We start from the raw sequence: 26,060 nt of genomic DNA on the forward strand, positions 1-26,060 counted from the left end.
GGGTGGGGGGCGAAGGGGAAGCACAGCCAGCAGAGTGTCGGCAGTGAGAGCCATGTCGCAGTCGAGAGGGACATTTAGAAGGAAGAGGCTTTGTCTGCGGTGCTTTACTGCGCATTAAGTGTGATAGCCACCCAAATTAGAGCATCACATCGCAATCACCTTCACACAGATCAGTGGCCTGTGCTCAGAGATGATGCGCCCGTCATCGCTGCAGACCTTTACGTCTGGCTGCAAGAAGGTTTTGGCAGCTGTGTCTCCATGATCACGGCGCAAGAAAAAGGCCACATCATATTACACTGGCCTCTGTGACACTCCAAATTTACGACACTTGGAGAGATTTTTCTCCACAGTTTCCCTGAAACCAAACTCTATGATTTCTTTTTCTTTTTTTTGGTTGCAATGTATTGTGCTGTGCGATAATCTTATCTGTATGCGTGCACATTTGTTTGTTTGTTGTTTTAGTGGTATCCTTGAACAAGCTGTGTTACACTGATGAGGCCCACTGCAGCAGTGCTTTCCCCTCACCACAGCTGCACAGTAGCTCCCCAGACGCTCATTTGGTGTGATGTGTTGCAGGACGACCCACCTCTGCCGTGGGCAATACCCACTGGAGCTCATTTGCACTAAAAGTTGCTGGTATAAGAGGGGATCTGTTTGAAGTGCAAGGAGGCTGTTTTAAATAAATAAATAAATAAACAAATAAGGCCAAAACTGCAGCTATATTTTTAAAAGCAGACTCTGCAAGATAGATGTCGACAGCAGTGTTATTGTTTCCCATTTAAAAGATACTGCATGTTTAACAATGGATGCAAATGTTTCAGTCAAAATATCAAATCATACTTAAGTGCGGTGTAAATAAATCTGCGAGTGCATCTGTAAACGCTGACACTTAACTAAACAAGGCACCAAATGCTCCCTATTGACCCTGCCAGACGATAGTACACACTCCTTACAAATGGCTCGTAGGTGATTTTCCTCATTTGGATGCTTGGCGTCAATGAAGATTCACTCTACACGCGGCTGTTCGCCGTCGACCAGAACTGCCTCTGCATCTGTATTTGCCACACACACACACACACACACACACACACACACACACACACACACATATCACAGGCAGAGCTCCCATGAGTACGACTGTGGCTTTCCCAAGCAAACCTTCTGGCCCAGGTTTGTCAGCAGACAGCTCCAGGCTCCATAAAACAGCCTGCTGCTCGCTCCCTTTGCCCAGCTTAATGGTCCCAGGGGCTGGAAATTTACTAGTGACCTTTGCATTCCATTTGGAGTGTAAAAGCCTTTTTGCTAGGAAAATTCCATCACGTTAGACGTAGCTCAGCAGCAGTGTGTGTGCGTGTGTGCGCGTGTGTGTGTCAGAGAGAGCTAGAAAGACAGAGTCTCTGTGAAAAGCAGCAAGAAAGAAAAAGAGGGTGGTGAGAGAAGAGCCAGGATTAGTGTCAACATTCACTATATAGATTATTATACTTCTATATCGTAGTTGTTCCCAGAAGCTGCAGACGCTTCACTTATGCAACATCTGTTTTCTTCATCGAAGTAGTGAACACGTCACATTTTTTTTGTACAGTTGAGTTTCGTTTTGACCGACTTTAATGGAAAGTAGCTGGTGTTGTATTCTTCTATTTGTTTAAGTAAATTTCGAATGGATAGAAATGAGCTTTCCTCACATATAGCAGCATTACATGTTATGTTTTCCATTTTTATAGAAGTGTTGTGGTGTTAAACGAGATTGTTTTAATTGAGATTTAATTTAGCCTTTTTTTTGTTTGTTAGTGCCTGATACTTTTTCAAACCCTATTAAAATAATAAAAAAAGAAATCTGTGTGAATACAAACATGGGTTCGGCAGATGTGAAAGTGTCCCTGTGAAGGCTGCATAGTGAAGACTGATCAGAATAGGCTGATTTATGAGTTGAACTGTGATTATAACTTGCATAGAAGTAGTACTACTTTTAAGCTGGTGTTATTTAACAGTGCCACCTGCTGGGTGAGAGCAGCTAGTGCTCTTCTTCAATATAAAGAAATCATAAAAGTAAATGTGTTGTTTTGACAGAGAACGCTATTTGTGACTTAATTTTATTTTATCATCACCCCCAGGACATGTAGTTATTATCTCCAGCTTATAATAGAAGATGTCCCGAAAGTTAAGGTTTAGTTTGGCTCATTTATTACTCGTTTCACACATTACTATTCATGATTTAAATTTAAATTCCAGACACATCCTTAAAGAAAAGCCAAACGACATCAACTTTATCACAAAAAACATTTTTTTATTAAAAGGGAATTAGAGTCCACATGCTTTTAACAGTCAATTTGCATGTGGCAATAACTGACACATCCCAAGAGAGGACAAAATATCTTTTGATGAATGAAAATAGCATTTACAGTCTAAAAGATGTTGTACTGTATATGAAGAGACTAAGCCTTCATACAGAAAATCTGATATAGATTAAATATTGAGGGGACATTTTCATTTTGTTAAGATTATGAATTTGGTCCCAAGAGTCACACAGAATATCAAACTGTGGATGAGAATTTACATCAACTTGGCAGGGAGTGTGACATTGTCCAACAACATATATGGTGATGACTGTCACAACACAATTCAGAAAACATTTTTTTTTTTTTTTTTTTGTTAAACCAGGACAATAATGAGCAAGAACATACTTAACCATATCTTTGTTAAAAATATACCCTTTCAGAATCTGTCAAAAACTACAGGGTTGTCATCACACAGTCCAATCTTTTAGCCACAAGGTGGCAGACCTCACTGGCTGGTGTGAATGCTGGTTGCATTTCGTCTGGATACAGCAAGGATTGTCTAACCTGTGAAACCGAGACTGGTCCAAAGATAACACTGAACACGGGGGAAACCAGGTACAAAACTCTGTAAACTGTTTTATTGTCAACTGGTGATAGCATAAAGAAATTAAAAACACACACCTTACAATGAATAAAACTTGGATAAAAAAAAAACCAAACACATTTATAAAATGAACAAGGATATCATCACTACATCATATAGACAATGATTGGCCGGTGTCCTCTGCAATTTTTCAAACTTAAAAAGTCACTATACCCCAGGAGACAGTACAAATTGAAACTCTACAAGAGATAAAAAAGGAGGTGATTATACAGTGAGAAAATGCTGCTGTGGCTTTACTGAATATCAATACTACAGACTCATTATTGGGTTCTTGAATGTAAGGGGGTGCACTGCTTGAATTTGGTCAAGTTTGTACCAACTCTGGCCCTCAAGACTATTTTTTGACATGACCACCTGCCCATGAGGATGGATGATTACCAACTTACATCACATCCTATAAGCACTAAAATAAGATGTGTAATGACATTTTAAAAAAAGATGGTAAAAGAATACAAAGACAGAACAGCAGGAACCTCTTCCCCAGTAGCATTTCACCCATGTCCTCTATAGCTTCTCCTCCTGTCAGATGGATTCGTCTCAGCAGTCTGGGGCCCTTGTGCTCTGTTGTTGGACATGGTTAAAAGGAGGGGGTGGGAGGTTGGGTGTGAAAAATGTCTGAATCAAGCTTGTCCCTGCAGAAGAGGACAGGAGGTCCCATTTCCCTCCTGAGGTAATGCACTCATGCACTGACAGCGTCCTTCTCCTTCTTGTCACTGTCTTCATGCCAGGTGAGACGTTCCTCATAAAAGGCTATGACGATTTGAGGGCACTTAAGATTAGCCTCCTTGGCAAGCACAAGATCAGCCTCATCAGAATCTTTCCTGAAAGAGATGAAGTCCAAAGATTGGCTTTAAAATGCATTCAGGACTGTGCATCTAGGTATATGAATTCAAAGTCAGGATTATTAGTACTGTTAATGGACAATCGTCACATTTATCCAACCCATTTTAAATAACCATGCATGACAAGTTGCAGGCAATAGAAAATCAGTTATTTCAGGTAGCACCATCAGTGCCAAAGGTTGACTCCCAGATACCAGAAGAGCACTTACACACCAGTTTCACTGAACCTGACAAACTACTTTTTTCAAATATTGTTGTTTTGAAAAGAAAAATGCGGAAATTTCCCATAGCCACCAATACCATTTAGTGTATAACGTGTGGTACATTTGCAATTAAACGTAATGCAATAACTTTGGGGCAAGATTTAAGTTAAACCTACCACTTCATAAGAAACATTAGGTCCCCACAAGAGTCAGTTGCTCCGATGATCTTCTCTGGCTCAAGTCCTCTTTCGAATCCACGCGCAACAAGAATGTCATCCTGAAGGACAAAGACGGCACAGAAAATCCACTTTTACAGTTACACTTCAATTTATGCAGTATTTCACTATTCATCCTAAGTTCTTATACAAAAGTAAACAATTTAATATACAGATTGTTTCAGGGCACTGTTTTGCTTGCGTTTTCAACTGGACCAGTGACGATTTATAGGAAGGTTCTTCAAATGCAACATTTTAATTTTCTGTGCCTTCAAGACTTCTTCGGATATTTTATAATCATCAGCTATTAAAAAGGGAAACTTACACATGCAAGAAATCCATTTACCATATAATATTGAAATAGTCTTCAGACGTTTTGTTTAACTGATACAGATTTGCTCTACCACATTGTGCTTCAAGTTGACAGCAAGCTGCCATTGTCAAACAAACATTACACACCTCCTTTTTCTTTTTGGATTTACTTCCACCTTCCTCCTCATCCTCATCATCTGAGCCCTTCTTCTTTGAGCTACTCGAGTCTTTGGGTCGTCCCGAGGAGGGCATGCTTGTCTTGCCCCCACTGCTCGGTGTTGAGCTTCCACTGCTGCTGCTGCTTTTCTTGTAGGTCTTCATGAATTCTGAGATGAGCTCAGGGCAATCGAGATTCTTCTCTGGCTCCCATGTGTTGTGCTTCCTGAGAAAGAGCACATTGTCACAAGTCAGTGTCGCAGCAGCAATCTCTATTTAAGAAAATCAATAGCATGAGAGGATACTTGATATTAACATTGTTGGAATTAACATGCTTTAACATCATGATTTAGAACTAAGGATGGCTCAATATTAGGGCTGCAACTAACCATTATTTTCATCATCAGTTAATGTCTCGATTCACTTGTTTAATCCATAAAATGTCAGAAAACATTGAAAAATGTCCATCAGTGTTTGCTTTAGCTCAAATTATGATCATTTGAAATGTCTTGTTTTGTTTAATTATTTAATTGATTATGTATGTGTTATGTGGAGAAAAGAAACTGTTAATGTTCACAAATAAAGTGTAAATGCTGAAACCTTCAGAGAAGAAGAAATTCTGCAAATAAATAGTAATAACAATTTGCTGGCTTCATGTTGCATCCAGCTGCTTATTACCCAGTTGTACTAGTTTTTTTGTTTAATGTGGCTACAGTTAACACAGGTTCTTGTCTCTATATATTTATCTAGAGTTATTATTATGTACATTTTGTTTACAATCTTTTACAGCTCAAGATGGTGTGGTGTACTTTAATATGATCTTAGTCCACCCAAATGTCCAGACTCCAAAGATACTCTGCTTCCCAAGTTGTTTTAGCAGCTTTTATCTACACTGGAGCTTGTACTGCTTAGCACACTGGTAATAAATCAACTTACTCCGAGTATCCTTTCCACTTCAGGAAGAACTCCACTCTGCCCTTCACCACCCTCCTGTCCAGCACCTTCTCCACAACATATTCTTCTTCGTCAGAGGAAGAGGAGTCATCTTCGCGAGACTTTTTGCCCATTGCAAAGTTTGTTGTTTAACACTACGCTGTTGCAGGCCAGAGGTACTTCCCTGTACAAGATGGAACGACATTGAAGCTAGCATTATAAAGAGAACACATATGCATGATACGCCGTCAAATGAAAAAAGCAACTACACAATCTCAGATACATACAAAGGAGGAACTTGTAGAAATCGATCGGTGTACTTTAATGGGAAAAAAATCCCCGATTTAGCAAGACAGATGCCATCATCGTTTCATTGTCGTTCATTCAAAGTGCAGCATGCAGGGCAAAACGAAGAAAGTCTTCCCATAAATAGAAGACTGAACACAAAATACGTAACGCGCGACTCGTATAAAAGCATATGGGTTGGGGTGGGCTGACCCACGCTGAAAAACAGCCCGAAAACTTGAATAAATGCACGCAATTAAACGAAGTGAAGGTTTGTTTGCTAAGCGACTAGCTAAACGCTAAGCATGATAGCGACCTTGCTAAAGAAGGTAGTTGCAAGCTAACGCTTCATTGAGCTAACACTAGCCGATTTAACACAAAACACACACACGTACATAAATACTTGCAGCATCGCAAACGTGATTTTGACGTGTAAAACATTCCTTACCTTTTGGGTGCGTGGACCGCCGGTTATCCGCAGCGACGGCACGTATATTCGGGGATATGTGTAGACTGAACGACTAACGCTGAGGCTACTTTAGCATTTAGCCTAACCCACATAAAGGTGCTGTGCGCTTGTCTGTACGTAAAAAGCGCGCGTTTAAGGCGCACAATGAACGTACCCGCCCCATACTCAGCTGATGACCTACTAAGCTGCTGTGTTTGCATTATTACCACCATCCCAGTCACACGTTCCATGTATGTACATGTTCAATGTGATACATTAAATACCCTAACAAAGATACACACGAGATATGAGCATTTGTATGTTTTAATGAATATTTGAGTCAGTCTCGTTCAGAATTGATGATATATCAGTCTTGATGTGCTATTTTTGGTTGCCACACAATTATATCGAAAACATTCATTTGTGCACAATCCCATAACAATCATATACCAATCTGAAATCACAGCCCGATAAATCTCATCTCACGTAAAATCACTAAACAACTGGACTCTTTTTTTTCCCCCACCACCATGAAATACCCACTTATCGCTATTGGATGTCTTCAGTGACCGACAGAGGAAGATCCAATCAGAATTTATCTACTACCGACGACAGACTGCAGCGGGAACAACCAGACCAATCACACTGTGAAATGGGTGTATCTTCACTATTTATTGTTCTGTTGCGTTCCAGACTGGTGTAGTCTCAGGCGGACCACCTCCATTCGGCAGATCACGTAGAGTCAAGGTTTGAGGCGCCATGTCGATGTCAAAAGATGTGAGTATTATGCACGTAAAATGTTGTATGCGGGTTTCCATTCCAGTCTGGTGCAAAGACGCACACCGGTTAACGATCGGTCGCAAGCAGTCAGTGGAAAATACAGACTGCCTTTCCAGGAGCTCTGCTGCGGCTATCGTGTGTAGCAACGCCGCCATTTTGTAGCAGCTAGTCCTCGTGGCCTTTTGTTCATGCGGATTATTGTACGGGTATACTTTACACCAAACACCAATGGCTTCCTATTATAAACGAAATGTGAAACGCTTGCGGTGTGTAACTTGACTAAACACCCGATGTTTGCATGTTGCTTGAGTCGACAAAAACCGGCCACGGGCCCGAGCAGTCGGCTAACGTTAATGGCGGCGACGTCGTCGTCCTCCACCCCGTTTATCATTTATGATGTGACGCAGGGTGAATTGATGCAATGAGTCATTCGCATTAGACCGCGAGACTACACTGTGACAACGAGACGCATTGTTGATTTTTCAACCCTGACGAATGTACCCTGGTGTTCTTTGTTCGTTGTTTAGGTTCCACGTGAGCCGGAACAACTGCGCAAGCTGTTCATCGGGGGGTTGAGCTTCGAGACAACAGACGAGAGCTTGCGAGCCCATTTTGAGAAATGGGGCAGCCTTACAGATTGTGTGGTAAGTCATATTTATTAAATATAGCAGGGGAAAAACAATGTTCTGTAGCTTAATGTAGGCAAAGTGTTGCCTTGGAATGTGTAGGGTGTACATTTAACATGATCTAATGCATTTCAACAAGAAGGGGCAGGTTTAAGTCTAGCACCAATGCTGAAATTTTAATAGTTTACCTAATTAAACTTATTCTTACAGGTGATGAGGGACCCAACCACCAAGAGGTCCAGGGGCTTTGGCTTTGTAACCTACTCATCAGTAAAAGAAGTTGATGATGCCATGGAAGCTCGTCCCCATAAGGTTGACGGGAGAGTGGTGGAGCCCAAACGTGCCGTGTCCAGAGAGGTTTGTTGACATGATTATGCCATTCTACACAAGTGTAATTTGTGCTTAATGAGTGTACATTCTTAATCTTGTTTTTGATTTCAGGACTCGAACCGTCCAGGTGCACATGTAACGGTTAAAAAGATTTTTGTCGGAGGCATCAAGGAGGATACAGAGGAGTCACACCTGCGAGATTATTTCCTGCGATTTGGTAAAATTGAAGTAATTGATATCATGACGGATCGGAACACCGGCAAGAAGAGGGGCTTCGCCTTTGTCACATTTGACGATCATGATGCGGTCGACAGGATCGTCAGTAAGTACAAATCTACAAGTCTGTTTCAGATCGTCGTAAATCTAGTCTCGGTTGGCTTCTAAATACCTAACAACTCTTTCACAGTCCAGAAATACCACACAATCAACCTTCACAACTGTGAAGTGAGGAAGGCCCTGACGAAGCAGGAAATGCAGAATACAGGCATGGGTATGGGGGGTATGCTTTTCTTAAACGTGATCATTTGATACATTTCGTAGTGCTTCTTCCAAATTAACCTTGCATTTATTTATTTTTTTATTCAGGCCGCAGCAGTGGAGGCGGGAGACCTTATGATTACGATAGAGGCTTCAACCAGAGTGAGTATTGTAATCATTTGAAAATGTTGAAACATTTTCCACTTGCCCATTGTCTTAAACAATTATTTTTTTTGCCTTTTAGGTGGTGGTGGAGGCGGCGGCAGTAGTGGTGGTGGTAGGGGTAGATATGGAGATGGTCCTTATAATTGCAATGGAGGTGATGGTGGTAAGTAGACAAACTTTTGCAAGTGTTTCTTCATGGAAGTCTGGCGATGTGCTCAAAGGTAATTTTTGTTGCAGGCTATGGGGGAGGTGGACCTGGTGGTCCTGGTGGATATAATAATGGTGGCAATCGTGGTTACAACCAAGGTTACAACCAGGGTGGAGGAGGCGGAGGCTATGGAGGAAATGGATACGACAACGGTTATGGTAAAGACATTTTGTCCCACGGAGAATTGGCGTTAGGTTTTCAGAGCAACTGACCAACTTAAATGTATCTACATATTTTTTTTCTCTTTATGCAGGTAACTGTGGTGGTGGCGGCGGAGGAGGAGGTGGTGGCGGCGGCGGTGGTAACTACAATAACATGGGCCACTACGACCCTCAGGCCTCCAACTTTGGCCCAATGAAGAACAACTTTGGTGGCGGCGGTGGTGGTAGCAGCCGGAACTTTGGCAAGTGTAGATCTACATGTGCTATGTGTTGCCATTTTGTTTTATACAGTATTTATTAACTGAGGTTGCCTTCTTCCCTTAACTATTCCAGGTGGATATGGTGGTGGTGGTGGCGGCGGCGGCTCAAGTAATGGCGGATATGGCCGTCAAGGACGATTCTGAGATGTGAATGGTAAGAAGGAAACTCAAACCTGCACCCACAATTTGATATCATGAAACCAGAGTTTGTAGTTGCAGGGAATTGAAAGTGCAGATAAAGATATAAAAATCACTCTGGATCTCAGGTTATTTAAAGTCAGTGCACGGTTAACAATGTTGTCCCATATTGTTCAACAGGACTGAGTACTTAGGAGAGGAGAGCAAGGAGAGGAGAGCAAGCGAAGGGACAGGGCAGCTGCAGGTTTTCCTCCTAAATCTGCTCAGCCAAACAGTTGTGGCAGGTTACAGCTGCTGCAAGAAGAGATGTACAGTAGATAAAACATGGAGGGTCTTCGTTTAAATATGTTTTTTTTTTTTTTTTTTTTCAAACTGTTTCTGGAAAGCAAGCATTCCATTGAGGTTTTATGTAGATTTTTCTTTAAGTCTGGTTTTTATTTGTAACTGCATCTAATCAAGCTGAAATAAACCAACTTTCAGTTTTTTAAGTCTTGTTAGCCTCTTCAGTGATTTTGGGGAAGGGATGTTGCATGAAGTGGGTGGGGGATGAACAGCTGTGCACAAATACAAACGCCGTACAGAGCCCACAAACTACCAAGTTCTGCAAAGATCATCTGGAGACTGCTAGCTTACATGCAAAGTCTTTGAGGCTAGCCATGGAAGCCAGCTGAGGGAGAGAAGTAGCAAAACCACCGCCAGGATCATTGAAGCAGGGGAGAGTGAGAACAGAAGCCTGAGGCTAGCAGGCAGCAGCTACCAAAAGGCTTAAGTGCTGCCTGTAGGTAAGACCAGCCTTCTCAACTACTGATGGTATACAGTATCTTGCTTTTGTCGTGTAGCTGGTAGTAAGTTGTGTACCCCAATAATGACGTAACATTTTGTGCAAACAGATTTTATTGACTTTACACACCGTTGACTGGTAAAATTGGACACATAATTATGCTTCGATGTTCTTCAAAAAATTGCATGATCTTAACAGAACAAATGGTTAATACTTGAAAGACTTACATGTTGTTTTTGCTTTTTAGGTAACTGCACAAGGTCCAAAGGCTGGTTCTCATGTTTTTGACAAGTGCTTGATCAGGTATATATTGCAAAACATTGCATATTATTTATACATTTATTTTGTTTAACTCAACTGTTTTTTTTTCCACTCAGGTTGAACAATCATGCCGGTGCTGAATTTTTTTCTACCCTCTAACTGCTGTGCAGTTTTTAAAAAAAACTTTTATAAACTGCTTTTATACTTTTTTTTTTCCTTTTTTTAAATAAAGTATATTTATAAGAAAAAAAAGAGTGTTTTTGCTGTTAATATCAATGATGAATTTTTACACTAAAAGGGATATGGTAAAGCTGCAAATGTATGAATGAATCTCTGGAAAAACAATCCTCTGCAGTATCAAGAATGAAGGGATTAGTTATTCGGCGTTCCTCACTTGGTGTATCTGTGAGGTACCAAATAAATTTTACCATCAGGGGTTTGTTGTAGGGAGTATTCATCAATTGAATAAGGTTGTCCGTCTTCATCTCGCAAATGAGAAAACACTTCAGTATAGAGGTCTGTTAGGCGATGTTTGATAAAGCCCAGGTTGTGTTGGAACTCCATCTTTTCCTTGGCCAGGTGCTCTCTCTGAGCTTGCAGCTGGTTCAGTTCTTGTTCGAGGTGAATTATACTCTCAAGCTTCCTCCGCCTGCAGTTCTGAGCTGCTACCTTGTTCTTGCCCCTTCGTCGAATGTCCCTGACAAGTGCTAGTTGACTGTCTGTGAGGGTGTAATGTGTCAGAAGCTCATTGAAGTCATCTACAGGGAGATTGATGATCTTATCAATAGGGAAGGGTATTTTCAAAGACGATGCCCGACGCTGATCTCTGCTCAGTGGCAAAGAGGTGCTTCCTGGTGGCCTTGTGTACATGTCATGCAGAGAGCTCCCTCTGCTGGACGCTCCAGAGTCAACAAAAAGGTTGTTCAGAATTGCAGCTGGGCCTTGTTTCATGGACTGTGCAAGAGATGAAGAGGGCTTGGGTGAAAAATTAGACTCGGAACCTGAGTTAAGATATGACTGAGACTGACTCTGATATTCCATTGAGTAATTCACATGTGCTCGTCTGGTTTGTTCTGCTATGTTGTCTAGTTCACCATCACTATACGTTATACCTATGTCTACACTCTGGTACCCAGGAACACCACCAACAGGGTTATCAGGAGAGGCCAGAGGTGGAGTCGATCCCAGAGACAGACCAGAGTCTGACTCTGGATCATCAGTCAAGTGAACATCTGGTCTATGATTAGTCCATATCATTTGCTGACCTATACCCTGAGAGAAACAAGTGTTGGTGGTCCTGTGTCCCTGACTGTTACCTGACATGTTTATCTGTTCCCTAATGAGCGGAGAAGAGATGGGGTGCATTCTGGGGTGATATTCAGAGTGTCCGAACATTGGCTCCACTCGGTTGCTTTGCCGATACTTTGGCACTTCTTCAGAGTAACATCCGTTGTAAGTGACAGTGGAGCTGAGATCACACGCAGCGGGAGGATGCACAGAGTGGGACTGAGCCATCTCGTACCCTCCCATCGGGTTCATGGGCTCCATGGTTTGGTACTGTGGTGTTTCGTAGGAGCCTTCTGCAGGGACTTCAAACTGCTGGAAGAAAAAAATTAAATGGCCTCAGATTGTGATTATGAGGGACAGGAATTAGCACAAATGTCAACATGGAAGCAACATTTCTGAAGATGCTTGTCAAAATGATTTAGTGGGACAGTGTATTTTACTTCCACTTCAGCACACCACCCCGAGTCCATAGAGGTCTTTCATAGATGTGATCAGTTTTCACCTGGAAACAGATGGCTATTGTGTGATGCAGGGGCCCGCTAGCACATATAGCACTTGCCCCCTCTCACAGTTTCTTCATCCTGCCATTAATCAAACAGGCCATTGTTGTCCATATCACCCGAGTATGTAATAATGTTTCTGCAGTCATCACAGGATACAAGATACAATAATATAGAAATATGTATCGTGAACCACAGTTCAGCTGTTCAACATGACACTGGCATTAGCACAGTTGTGTTAAAAGCACACATTTATATCACACTATTATGCTTGTGGTAGGTATAGTTGAATGTCCATTTTTCACAACACTCATCAACTAGTGTATCTGGGATAAGACAAGTTAATTCTTGTTTGTTTATAATTGTGACGGTGCTTAAGATTTACCTGGAGCTCTGAGATGGCCATCAGTTCCTGCCAAGCCACATCAATTTCTGCGTCCTGTGGAGCTCCATGAAGCCTGGGTCCAGGGAAAGTATGTGGCATGGGTGCACCCCCACACACCCGGCCTGGAGTTGGTAATACCTTGGTATTTGCAAAAAAAAGAAAATGAAGTAATCCTAACATGTGTCATTTACAGGTCTATTTTCAGTTTGCATTGCGTCTTGTGACCTACCTCACAGGCTCTCCTCAGCGGGAGAACACCGCTGTTTGTTGAACACATTCAGGAGAGGCTCTTGCTGGACAAAGTCAACCTGTAGAACGCACCAAACTTTGGATAGGAAAAAAAAGAATTTAACTGTAAAGTAAAGAAAAACTAAAATCAAACTAGATACATGAACCATTTAGTCGGAGCAAGCCCTTAACATGTATTTGTAATGCATATTTTACATTTCTATAGACCTGCCGGTGCTAAACAAATGCCTGTTTGGGTGTTGTGTAAGTTTTTTTTTGGAATACATTGAGGTTTGAGTTCAGTTCAGTTGACTCCTCCCATCAGCTGTCCCGCTGTGCAGCTATGCCAGCCCCTGATAAGACAATCTACGGGAAAACAGCTTTGAAAGACAGACTGGGGCCTGACGGCTGCTTTGGAAAATATGGTGTATGAGTGCGTATCCACAAACTTCAGGCCGAAGTCAACTTTCAATAGTTTTAGTACTTCAGGGAATTTTCTTCTAAAGTACTTATTCCTATGGAACACAAATAATGAATGAGAATACATTTTTTGCAATTTGCTTGAAAAAGAAAGTGCATATGAACGCTGACAGAGCTCCGATTTGGTCCATTTGTTATTGACATGCACAACGACTCTATATGTCATTGACAAACATGCAATCAACCTGAATTTAACAGCGACACTACGGATGCTGCTGTTACATATGACCTATCCTCACACATCTGTTGTATTGCTTCCAATTACGTAACAATATAAATTGTAGAAGAAAAAAGGTAACAATATACACCTATACACCTATATAACATGATATATAATAATTATTGAACAAGAATATCATTCAGCAGTGGAGTTAATGAGACTATAAAACCATGCTTATCTTATTATTATTAGGTCATTACAATGCAGAAGAATTTATTTAAGAGTTAGAATTAAAAATAAAGTTAATAAATTGCCCATTCCATAAGCAGGTTGTGTCACACTCAGTAGTCATTCATTGATTACTTTTGTGTTGCATTGTATTATACGGCAACTTAATTAAACTTCACTTGAACAGATGCGTTATGCACTTCTTATTCTCTCAAAAATCAAATGTTGCCATTAAATATACCATAATACTGACAATGCCACCTGCCACATGTGAATTATTGTCTAATATTTAAAGGTGCATTTATGCTGTTATAACTGGAATCACGCTGGAGGAGACTTTTCTCAGGTGGTTTACCATAGCATAGATAAAAAAAGGACTTAATTTATAATAAAAGTCTCATTTTAAATTGTATTTCATAAAATATAAATGAAAGGTGTTAAATTTATGGTATTACTCATTCATTTACAACAATGTAATTACATTACTAATAGTTTATCTTTGTTACATAATAATATAGAGTTAAACTGTTACATATACATAAACATAATCAAGTTTTTAAGTAAATGATTAAGTCGTAAACTGGGTTTCCGAGTTGATCTGACACATCAGTAGCAGTAAGATGTGAGTGAACGTACCTCAGCAGCATTCTCTGCGTCTTCAACAGGTGATGAGAAAAAAAAGAAGAAGCAAATTCATGACATGAAGTGCAATCCTGGTGATAAACCTAAAAAAAAAGAGACACTATTTGTGTCAACGTGTTGTTGCTCGCGTTGAGCAGATAACATGAGATAATAGGATACAGGATCTGTGCTCCTTCTATCTGTTATTCAACTGTCTGTCTGTCTCTGTTCAGCAACTCATGTACTCATACAGGCACCGGCACAAATGGGATGGCTCTGTGAAGACAAATGCAATCTTCCTGTAAAGCACCCACACCACACAGTTTTTTTGCGCTCTTGTATCCTTAATAGCACACTTGCACCCCAACCTCCAAATTTCCCTTTTCCCCACATGACAAACCACAAACCAACAGTTTGGCATTCACCATGGCAATCATGCTGTCAAGCAACAGTAAAGTAGGTATATACCGTTTCCCTTAAAAAAAATAAGCAAGTCGCTTTTGAAATGACAACAAAACAGTCAGGTAAAAGAACTGAAAACTGAGTGAAAACTAGCCGCATTGGTTGTTTATGTCCTGGCCAAACCGTACAAGAAACTGTGTCCTTTCAAATCCTCCCAAACGAAAGGTATGAGGAGTGTGATGTGGAGCACCTGGAGTCAGAGCTGGCTTTGCATTGAGGGCCCTGTTCCGCGAGGGTTGGGTTGGAGGCTGTATTGAGACTTAGTTTAGTCAAGATGGAATGTACACCCTCCGACAGGTAAGAAAGACTACATTGTTCCTCTATCTGGCAGAGCAACCACCAAGGGAGCGAGAGGAGCAGGGGGAGAATGGAGGGGAGCGTGTCTTACATAGCAAGTGACCATTAAAATCCTTCACAAAAAAAATCCCCTCATTGCCCTCATCTGAAACACTGTGCACAGTCAACTCACAAAGGCTATGTGTTATGTAGAACTGCTGTATTGTGCAACACATCTCACGGAGAGTGGACGTTTATTGTTTCATAAAGCAATGCACATTTACGTTTTTTTATTATTATTATTATTATTATTATTATTGATGAAAAAATATGTAAAGTGCTTAAGAGAGTGTGACTCATTTTGTCTGCAGTCATTTGTATATAATATGCATAACATTTATGTTTCTTAGAAATATAACATAACTTTCCTTGAATTGAACTGGGAGAATTAATGCTATCAACGACAAATTTGCAGCACATTGCATGTGTGTGTTAAGCCACGCAAATATATATAAAAAACGTGTTTGTGCAGTTGTATTGTTTGTAATTATTCAAAAACAAGGAATATGAGGACGTTTTTTCAAATTGTGAAATAAACGCACGTTTTCCAAGTGAAACAAGGCCGTGTATATTCAAAAGACACGAGAACATGGAGGAGTTGTCTGACCCAGTCCAATATCGCATCCCACGGAGACATAAATCATGATGTTTTCTCCGTCATTGTTCAAACATGGAAAAGTAGGTGGCTGACGGAGTCAAGAAAGGTGAATGTCTACCAGGAATCAAAGAAGGGACTTCCCAACCCAAGTTCCTAGCACCCAGCCCCTGACTCAACCACTGCCACAGCATGCCAAAGAGCACCCTGTTATTACTGTGACCACAGTGGTTTTGGATCTGGACACAGTTCCCAGGTCAACGCCCACGTTCCCTGTTTGTGTTTGTTTGCTTCAATTAGTCTTTGACATCTCTGCTTTCCAGCTTGCCTGAACCTCTCCGCGCTGTCAGAGGGTTCTCGTTGTTGCACCTCAGTGTCTCGAACAACTCCGCTCCAAAAATAGACCGGACATGTTTGCCGGACTCACTTCAGTTTAATGACCATTGCATTTGCAGTGTGTCAAATCCAGTCCAGAAATTAATTTCGGTATTTGTGTTCCCACCCTCTTTTGTAAGCATACATGGTATTTCCATAGCATTTTATTTGTCCATTAAAGATGGAGGAATGTGGCATCTTTGGTTTGTCCTAACATCCTGAAAGCTGTATCAGCTTTGAGTGGAAAAACCACCTCACAACTAAACAAAATGAGTGTGTGTGTGTTGGGTTGTGGTATCAAAAAGGGGATATTTTGGAGTCTGTTTCTGGGAAAAGAAAGAAAAAATATAGAGAGTGCAGATAGAGTGCTATTTTTTTTATTTTTTTTCATAAACATGCAATTTTAAATGTCAAAAAAACAAAAAACAAGGTAATGATGCTCTTTTACATTTTTAATATTTAACATAACCTACAGTATGTCTGCATGACTGATTTCCTCACATTTGCTCTTTTACTGTCATTGCTATAATATTGATGATGCACATTCAAATTGGTAGAATAATTTGTAGAACATGACTGAGCTGTTGGTAAATATGTTCCAGGAAATAGGCAGACATCAGATTCAGAGACGACCTTTCCATTGATGTTCCTTAAACTGCTCATTATCAAGGTCACACATTTAACCCAAAACAACGCAAATGAGGAACCTGAATACGCAGCATCATTCTTCTGAATAAGGCTCGAAACTTGTCGCTAAGATGTTTAGATAAAGGCATTTTGCAATGGCAATATATTACTTCACTGCTGTTGATTATCTCTTTATTTGTCAGTTTATTTTACGTTGCAGCTTGTGTTTAGAAACTGAATTACACATTTAGGAAGATTTTGTTTTGTTTATGATGCTGAGACACGGAGAGGGAAGGAGGATGTTGGCTGACGGAAGTTCTGCTTAATGCTGATAAAAGGACCACTTGGTTCTGAGGAAGGGAACTGCTAACTGCTGTGGTTCTTTCACACTACTTCATTCTCTCTGTCAGTTTCTGTTATGAAATTCAACTTTTTAATCTTCTTTACTAGTGAGTAATTCACAGCGAAACATGTCATTAGACTCACAACACATTTGTCCCATAAGTATATCGTGTGCACACATTTTTACTCTCATAAATTATTGGTGTTTTGGTTGTGTTCAATCATCATATTCTGCATTTTGATTTATCTCCTAACTTTCACCTTCTCCATCATCAGCGCTGCCCGTCGTCCTAATCATTGGGATTATTTTAAAACAAGAAACATACATAGGAATATGTCTGACTTCACAGATAAGTGATGACAGTTACATCTGAGAAGCTTAAAACCTCATATAAACTCGTTCAAGGCAGTATATGGTTTCCCCTCCAGACAGGGTCATTTCGAAATCCTTTGGTTGAATTGTGTAAACTTCGTAGAGTATTGCAACACGTTACAGTCGCCCACCGTGCCATTATGAACGCATGTGAAAATGGTTTGCATCTTTTGAACCGTGGATTATTTGCTACACACCATTTTGCCTTCAAAGCTGTATATATTCCACCATTATTTGAAACTTAAGCTCAAAAACAGTTTACAGTAAGGTCAAACTGTGATGTCATTTATGGAGGGCGATAGAGGGAAATCCCCATCACTCCGGGTTTCCAAATGCTTCCCAGAAGTGGGAACTGAGATAATTGGAGTTGGTTAAATGTAGGAGGATCCTGAAAAAGATGTTGATGAGTACAGAAAGCCAGAACATCTTTGAGAATGAGATTTTTTTTTATTATTATTATTATTATACAAAAACAACAACAATGCCAAATTGTCACATTTATGATCATTCATTATAATGGCTTTATAATGGCAGGAGATTGGCATCAAAGTTTAAATAACTAACCGCAATATGACCAATCACAAATGTGTGTCTTTCCAATCTGTACAGTATACAAGAGCATTTATTCTTAGAGTCGTGTTTTGGGAAAGAAAACACTCCCCCTCAAAAAAATTTTTTTACCGTAACTAAAGAAGAAAAAAGCAAAACTCAGTCCCTATCGGCAACATAATAGTGAGGGAATTGCAAAATAAGCCAGTTATGTTTTACTATTGTTATAAATGAAAATAGTTTGGATAGTAGCAGTAAGTCCTGCGCTTACATAAGCACAATCCACTACTTATAATTATGCTCCACTCTATTTCAGTTATTAGGTGTTCTGACTCAATAACAAACACATTATAATGGCTCACCAGCAACATGTACATATACTGTATATACTGTAATAATATTACATAAAGCAGATGAATGACATACTTCAATATATATCAATCACAAAATATATCAACATTTAGCACCCTGGGCTAATCCTATATTTATTTCAGCAATTTGTATTATTTTATGTATTATCATATTACATTTATAAAGTATTTATTAATTATATTTTCCAGAAAATTTTACTTTATCATTTTCTGGAGATACAGAACAACGATACGTGGCATGCCACTATGGCACTGTGATGTTACTGTCTTGTAAAGAATAGTTTCATATCTTTTTATTATTATTATTATTATTATTATTATTATTATTATTATTATTATTATTAATAATAATACAATTTTTAACAACATTTAAGGATCCCTGTGTGCACTGTGTGATTGTGAACTTTACAATCAGCCCTGAACACCAGCACATTTTATTTTGTTTAATCCTTATTTATTTATGATAAATAAGGATGAATAGATAAAGGAATAAAGGATGTCCTTCATTATTCAAAAAATATGTCCCACATTGTTTATGCCTTAACTGCGATCCGGGCATAAAATAGCAGTAGACAAAAAGAAGCATATTTTATGGACCTTATAGTGATGAGAGTATACTGTACTATTATAAACATGAACTGACTGCAATCATGTTTTACAAATAAAATTAGTTTACTCTAGGTTTATTTGAAGTGTATAGATTAACTAATAATTCATATTTCTAATTAGCATTGTTCAATGGTTAAAAGTATGTAGATAGATGTATGTATTAAAATAATATGTATTAATACATCTAAAATAAACAAATAATTTAAGGCATTATAAACATTGTAGACCAAATATGTATTTTGGTAAATGTAAATAAATTGGAATGTATATATTTTACAGTTAACTTCACAATCTTTGACCACAAATTGACCAAATATTTCTCATAGTAAAAAACATCAAACCGCTCTTTGCACTCTTGAACGATGACGCATTCATTTGTATCAGCCAATAGGAAAGAGCCTCATTTACTCTACGTATTGCGTCGGTCTGTGCTAGCCACACTGCTAGCTTGCTAACAAGAAACAAGATGGATTCTCCCATACTGGTAATGCTAATGCCTGTATTTGTTCTATACAGTGTATATTTCATGTAAACACGAACTCAAAACTGTGTGTACAATATTTGGTTAGGAGTGGTTTCTCTAAACGTAGCGATACATGGCAGTTTAGTTGTCGAGTTAGCCGGTGGGGTGGCGAAACAGTTAGCTTCGACAAAGTTAGCTCCGTGTATATGCTGTTGTTGGTGATGTGGAAGTGTCATGTCTGCCTTTTGAATGTAGAAATAATGACATGTGTGTCACCGAAGACCAGACACTGCGCCTCTTTCGCCTGCCGTCGTATTTTGTTATAATATGTATCGTGTTTGACAACATATGTTTGATTGTCGTCACTGATCTGATCCATGAGTCAACGTAACTTCAGTACAGGTGTTTTATCAAGTCATGATATCCATCGATATGTGCTATCTCACGGCTCTGAGCACTATTGTAATCCATTGTGATAGAAATTATAATATTATAGTGAAAACACACTACCCATGTTCTCACAGTGCCCATGGTGTGAGTAGTGGTTTTATGCATTGGCCTATCGAGATATGCTACCCCTGAACTCTTTAATCAAGATAATAGAATATCAAAACATGCTCCCCTAATTCTTACACCACTTTGATCTCGGTTTGTAACCAAAAACACTCAAATAAAGCTGTCATATCTGAGTGACAGTTACATACATTAACTGGAAGGCTGTATGGTAGCATGTTTCTGTTAGCAGTTTAAATAACAGCTTGCTTGTGTCTGCTACTTTCACAGGAACCATCCTTATACACTGTCAAAGCAGTTCTGATTCTGGACAACGATGGAGACCGGCTTTATGCCAAGGTATGGTATTATTTACGTGTGCAGTAAATTTGACTTTTCCCTTCCAGTCATGTCTGACTATGAGCCAGACCCGATATGTGACCAGCGTTTCTAAAAGATGAATTTATTGTAATGCATTTGACTGTTTTATTGAACTACTCTGCTATGAGAATTTGGATCGCAGAGAATATATTTGTCTGATTAGTGAGCATGTCAGTTTGTCATAGAAACAAAATATTAATGTTTGTTTTCCCATATTTACTCTTATTGAAAATTAGATTAGGATTGTATTTACACGAAACAGCCAATTTACACAATTTTGGGTTGTCCCTGATGAAACATGACCAAAGACACCCTGAGGAAAATAGGATATAAATCGGATGATGTCCCAATGACTATGCTGCTATGATAATCCACCACTATGACAAGCTACTACTACACTTACTATTTTGTTTATTATCTTGCATTCAGTCCCCTCTAAAATTATTGTAGCAGTAAGACCAATGCCTTTATCTTTGCTGTACACCGAAAACATTAGTTTTGACATCAAAGGATGAAAACAAGACAGAGATCGGCATTTCATCTTTTATTTTATTTTTACCAGGTATTGACATCAATGTATGTTAAAGATCTTACAAGATAGCCTTGTTTGGAACAGAACAGTGAGTAAAGGTATAGGAACAGATGGAATTATACATTTGATAATACTTCATATTTAGTTGTCAATTCTTTGCTTGCAATAACTGCATTCAGCCCACAACCCATTTACGTCACCAAAAATTTGCATTCTTCTTTGCAGGCTTTCCCCCCAGCTTCTTTCAGTTGTTTGTTTCAGGGATGTTTCTTCCTCCAGTCTCTTCTTTAGTAAGCACTGTGTTTTGGGCCGTTGTCTTGCTGCACAATGATGGATCATCAACCAGTTTGGTTGCATCACTCTTTAAATTGGCAGACAAAATGTTTTTGTAGGCTTCAGAGTTAATTTTTCTGCGATGTGTTACATCATTAATGATGATGTGTTAAACAGGAGAGTTTGTCGGTTTGGGATCATGAGATGTCTACACTTTAGCCTTTCCATCACTTTGGTAAAGATTCAGTCCATAAAACTTTGTCCCAGAACGATTGAACCTTTTTGTCAAATTCCTATCCGGCTGGTTCATAGACTTATTGTTAATAAGTTATTTGCTTCTTCTAGTGTAGTCTTTGTATATTTGTTCCTGAAGTCTTCTGTGAATGGTGGATTGTGTTACCTTCAGCCCTGTCCTCTGGAGGCTGTTGGTGATGTCACAGACAGTTGTTTTCACAATGTTCTCACAATGTTTCTGTCATCATCTGCTGATGTTTTCCTTGGTCTACTGGTTCGACATCTGTTGCTCAGTACATGAAAATCTTCGAAACATTCCAAATGATTGTAGTAGTAATGGTCGCTGTTTGTGCAATGGCTCTTATTGATTTCCAATTACTCACAGATTCAAAAATTACTTGGTTTTCTCCCCTGGTCTAAATGTTGGTTACACCTTTAGAACTATGAATGCAGTCTACTCATGTGAAACTTAACACTGAAACAGAGAGTAAACATTTACTTATATTTATTGTTTGAGTAATGCGTACAATTGGACACAACTGGACAACAGAAGTCACCTGTAGGTCACATGTTCCAATAATTGTGATTACTTAAAAATGGGTTGGTTTAAACGGAGGTTGTTTTACAAATTTTGATGTAAATAGCTTGAAATGAAAGCTGAAATACTGATCTTTTGTCTTATATTACCTCTGTGATGTCAAACCCAAGTATTTACAGTGTACTGCAAAAAAGGAAAATAATTACTAACCAACTTGAATGTATCCCTCAGTTTGATTCATCATTGTACATTCTGCACACATCATACTTCATATTGTACCCAAGATTATTAGATCAATGTCACACAGTAATGATCTTAAAAGTTAGTCGTAATTTTGAAGCCTGTTATTCAACTGAAATTGTCTGAGCCTTACAGGTAATAATATTGTAAATATTAACCCTTAAAAGGTTGACACTGCATTTATTTGATGTCAAAAAAATAAATACTGAGACTGAATAGCACACTTGTTTTTGTTTTTTGAAGTATAGATCATTACCAGCCTTAAAACTGGTTCTAGTATGATAATATGGGATCATGGTCATAACATTTTTGTTTTCAATCTATCTGCAGTACTACGATGACACATACCCAACAGTGAAGGAGCAGAAGGCATTTGAGAAGAACATATTTACCAAAACACACAGGACTGACAGTAAGAAATGTTCATCACATTATACACTGTCACGTTAGTTTCCTCTGCACATTTCTGTTGACACAGCATGTTTTTTCTTATTTGTGCGTCCGTAGGTGAGATAGCATTACTCGAGGGACTCACTGTTGTCTACAAGAGCAACATAGACCTCTTCTTTTATGTGATTGGAAGCTCTCATGAAAATGAGGTAAGATTATGGATTTATCAGTTATTTCAGAAGCTACTTTAAGGGTGCAGATAATTCCTCTAGGGTAACTATCTGCTCCTAATTTTCTACTGCTCTGTTCAATTTCCTGTTTCTTTAATGATGAGACGTAATAAATTGTATAACATCGTATTGTGTTGAGGTATTTTTTTGTATTTTTCAATTTTATCAATTGAAAGTGAACATTTTAACTTGAATTAAAGATTACTATTCCTTTGTAATTCTGCTTGTGATGCAATGTCTTCGTGGTTTGTGCAATTGCATTTATGTATATTAAACAAATATGAGAGAAATGTAATACTGATTGATATATTATGAGCAGCTTTATTGATATAATACTCAACAAAGCACATATCAGTTAAAACCAAGTAAATACAAAATGCATTAATAAGAAGCATTAATACAAAATGGAACAATATAAAACCAAAGAAGCAGTTGATTAAAATTGTCTCTTAAAATGAGTGAAAACGAAAAACAATTTAAAACCAATGAAAATACACCCGAATAAATAAAATATGTATGGAATTAATTTGTGTGTGATGAACAAAGTCAAATATAATCTAAATATGTGCAAATCATGAATAGCCAAGGGCTATGATTTACAACAACAACAAAAACTAAGGATTTAAGGCTTGTTTATAAAAATATTAAAAAAGGTAGGCATGTGAATTCTTGATCTCAAAACATTTACATCTTTAAAGTAAGTCACTTCATTTTGAAATCAGTGAATCAGAAAGAAGTAAATCTGTATCATCTTTGGAGCTGCGCAGCGATTTTTGTTCTGCCCTCAACATTTTGACTCTGTATCTGGCTCTAGAAAAACAAACGGATACAAGTGTTAACTGTTTATCTGTTTTATTTTTACAATTGTTGAATAGATATTCAGTACGATGATGATTTATTTCATCCTTTTACACGGTGCAAACCTAACAATGTGGTTTAGAATTCCCACTACCTTTAAATAATAAGAAACTGTCCACATTAACATTCAAAGAATTCAGAGAATATCGTGAGCGCCATAAAAACTGATAAAATATGTTGCCTTCTCTTTTCATGTGACACTGACACTGGAGTGTAGCTTCATTAGCCAAGAACATATGCTGATGTATTGTTTTATTCTCCACAGCTCATGCTTATGGCTGTTTTAAATTGCCTTTTCGATTCGCTCAGTCAGATGTTGAGGTAGGTTTTAACAGCTGTTATTCATCTCTAAAAACTTTTTCTTTGTTCAGAAAGTTCAGTTTGACAAAGTGTTTTGTCTCACTCTGTAGGAAAAATGTAGAGCGGAGGGCTTTGTTGGAGAACATGGAGGGGCTCTTCTTGGCTGTGGATGAGATTGTGGATGGAGGGCAAGTATCTTTTATTAGAATGACTACAGCACTGGTGTATCTCCCCCCCCCTCTTCCTTACTATTGGTGTAACTCTTTGCTGCCCCCCACAGGGTGATCCTGGAGAGTGACCCTCAGCAAGTCGTGCACCGTGTGGCTCTCAGAGTAAGATCCTCTCCTCTCTGAATTATAGAGTGAAGCGTAATGTTGGGTGTGTCAGCTGTAACGTAACATACCATAATTGCTCCTTTAGGGGGATGATGTGCCTTTAACGGAGCAGACGGTCACACAGGTAAGAAAAATGTCGCTGCCTCGTTCTTCTCTCTCCTATAAAGCTTAAAAGCTCCATTAGATTATTGACTGTTAAAAGTCATTACTTCAGAACCTGTGAATACAAGGGCACTGATGTAGTATCATTCTCCTCCACCGCTGCTTAATCGCTCACTTCTCGGTTGTCATACGCTGCATTCTCCTATACACATGACGGTGTACGTGATTGTTACTAATTGTTTTGTTGGGAAAGAAGTCACAGAAACCAGTTTTTCCTGAGTTTAACTTCTTACAGTCTGCTCTGTGTGTGTGTATGCGTGTGTGTGCTCCTCTTGATTAATGTTCGTCATTTAAGAGGCCTGAGACTGGCTACCGCCATCCCTCCTCTGGCCGTGATTAATGGCAGTCTCCGATCCCCATGCTTTATGGTTATGATTCAGCTTTCATTCAATGAATTAAGATGATTAATTAGGCCTTACATATTTCTCTTCATTTCCATCATCAGCTCATCCTTCTTGATTAATTCTTTTTAGCAAGTACATGCAACTTTTTTTCCATTCTCTGCTTTTACCTCATCAAGATTGCGTCTTGTTTTAATTTCATTTAAATATGCGGTACATTTACTCCCAAGTTTTTCTTGTATTTAACATTTAAAATGAGTGTGTTTTTGTGAGATCCGCTCTAATGTTTATGAGAATGGCAGAGAAGGCCCTGGAGTCTGTGAGTTGACGGAAATCTATTTGAATGTACTTGGCAACATCAAGACAGACGTGAACACAGCTGGACGCTACCTTCAATTCTAAAGATTGGTCCTCAAGATGACACATAATCATCTGTCCGATGACACATTTCATTACAATCAGGAAGACAAACTCACTGTGGAATAATCTGGACTTTTAATTATCACAATGGCTCTATGCTTATAATAAATAACGTCTAATAACGCTAAAGACTTACCATGGGTTTTTAATTTCCCTCACATAACACATTTGTACTCCACAGGTCCTTCAGTCTGCCAAGGAACAGATCAAGTGGTCACTTCTACGATAGTCACTCACGCATCAGTCCACCAGCGAGCCGCTGCTCAGCCCAGTCTTCATGGCACTGATTTGTTTTTCCCTATTTTTCCACTTCCTCAATCAAAGCTGTGCGGAGTACCACTGGAAGATCCAGTCACACTCCCAGGACTTAAAAGTTTGATTTTTCAATTACTTCTACGTTTCGTGTTGGCTTGCATCAGACGATCCACTTGATAAAAGGATGCGCTGTACATTCCAGTATCGGGGGCAGGACTGTTTTGTTGTATTTGCTTCTTTTTTTTTTTTTTTTAAATTACAGGACCTGGGTGTTTATTAGTCCAGTGTATTGCTCTGTAAACCTTTTATAAACCTCATAACCTAATGACAACATTCCTTGTATCTCCAGAAAATGAATTGTTTCCATTTTGATAGGACCCTGTCTCCCCCTCTGGTTTAATGTACTCGGTATTGAGGCTGTTTCATATCGTCACTTAATAATGTACATGAACATTATGGTTAAAATTGAACAACTAGTACTGTAGTCACACCACTGACCACTGGTTCTTTTACATCTATATATCTCTATCATCCAATACCATTAATAAATATTTGTTGACACTCGTA

General features: G+C 39.0%; 4 protein-coding genes across 4 annotated transcripts; 2 read left to right on the plus strand and 2 right to left on the minus strand.

The window, feature by feature from the left end:
- Positions 1-2,886: 2,886 nt before the first annotated feature.
- On the minus strand, positions 2,887-6,436 carry cbx5 (chromobox homolog 5 (HP1 alpha homolog, Drosophila)). Its single transcript, XM_083894710.1, has 5 exons — positions 6,335-6,436; positions 5,605-5,785; positions 4,660-4,894; positions 4,162-4,262; positions 2,887-3,761 (listed from the first exon to the last, which is right to left on the minus strand). Exons 2-5 carry the CDS (start codon positions 5,733-5,735, stop codon positions 3,620-3,622), a joined length of 609 nt encoding a protein of 202 aa, XP_083750836.1. The 5' UTR covers positions 5,736-5,785; positions 6,335-6,436; the 3' UTR covers positions 2,887-3,619.
- Positions 6,437-7,027: 591 nt separating this feature from the next.
- On the plus strand, positions 7,028-9,967 carry hnrnpa1b (heterogeneous nuclear ribonucleoprotein A1b). The gene is made up of 11 exons (XM_083894847.1): positions 7,028-7,111; positions 7,642-7,758; positions 7,951-8,097; positions 8,182-8,392; positions 8,477-8,560; positions 8,656-8,709; positions 8,792-8,875; positions 8,950-9,078; positions 9,174-9,323; positions 9,415-9,495; positions 9,660-9,967. Exons 1-10 carry the CDS (start codon positions 7,094-7,096, stop codon positions 9,483-9,485), a joined length of 1,065 nt encoding a protein of 354 aa, XP_083750973.1. The 5' UTR covers positions 7,028-7,093; the 3' UTR covers positions 9,486-9,495; positions 9,660-9,967.
- A 944-nt stretch (positions 9,968-10,911) lies between these two features.
- On the minus strand, positions 10,912-12,970 carry nfe2 (nuclear factor, erythroid 2; the record flags this gene model as incomplete). The annotated part of the gene is given in 4 exon segments (XM_083895501.1): positions 10,912-12,120; positions 12,694-12,862; positions 12,864-12,880; positions 12,884-12,970. Coding segments are annotated over 4 exon segments (1,482 nt in total).
- Positions 12,971-19,510: 6,540 nt separating this feature from the next.
- copz1 (COPI coat complex subunit zeta 1) lies at positions 19,511-25,810 on the plus strand. Its single transcript, XM_083894586.1, has 9 exons — positions 19,511-19,533; positions 20,296-20,364; positions 22,533-22,614; positions 22,710-22,801; positions 23,946-24,001; positions 24,091-24,168; positions 24,261-24,312; positions 24,401-24,439; positions 25,420-25,810. The coding sequence occupies exons 1-9, from the start codon at positions 19,516-19,518 to the stop codon at positions 25,465-25,467; spliced, it is 534 nt and encodes a 177-aa protein (XP_083750712.1). The 5' UTR covers positions 19,511-19,515; the 3' UTR covers positions 25,468-25,810.
- The last annotated feature ends 250 nt before the right edge of the window (positions 25,811-26,060 follow it).

This window comes from Microchirus variegatus, assembly GCF_963457635.1.
Source record: "Microchirus variegatus genome assembly, chromosome: 9".
In the NCBI taxonomy this organism is placed as follows: domain Eukaryota; kingdom Metazoa; phylum Chordata; class Actinopteri; order Pleuronectiformes; family Soleidae; genus Microchirus; species Microchirus variegatus.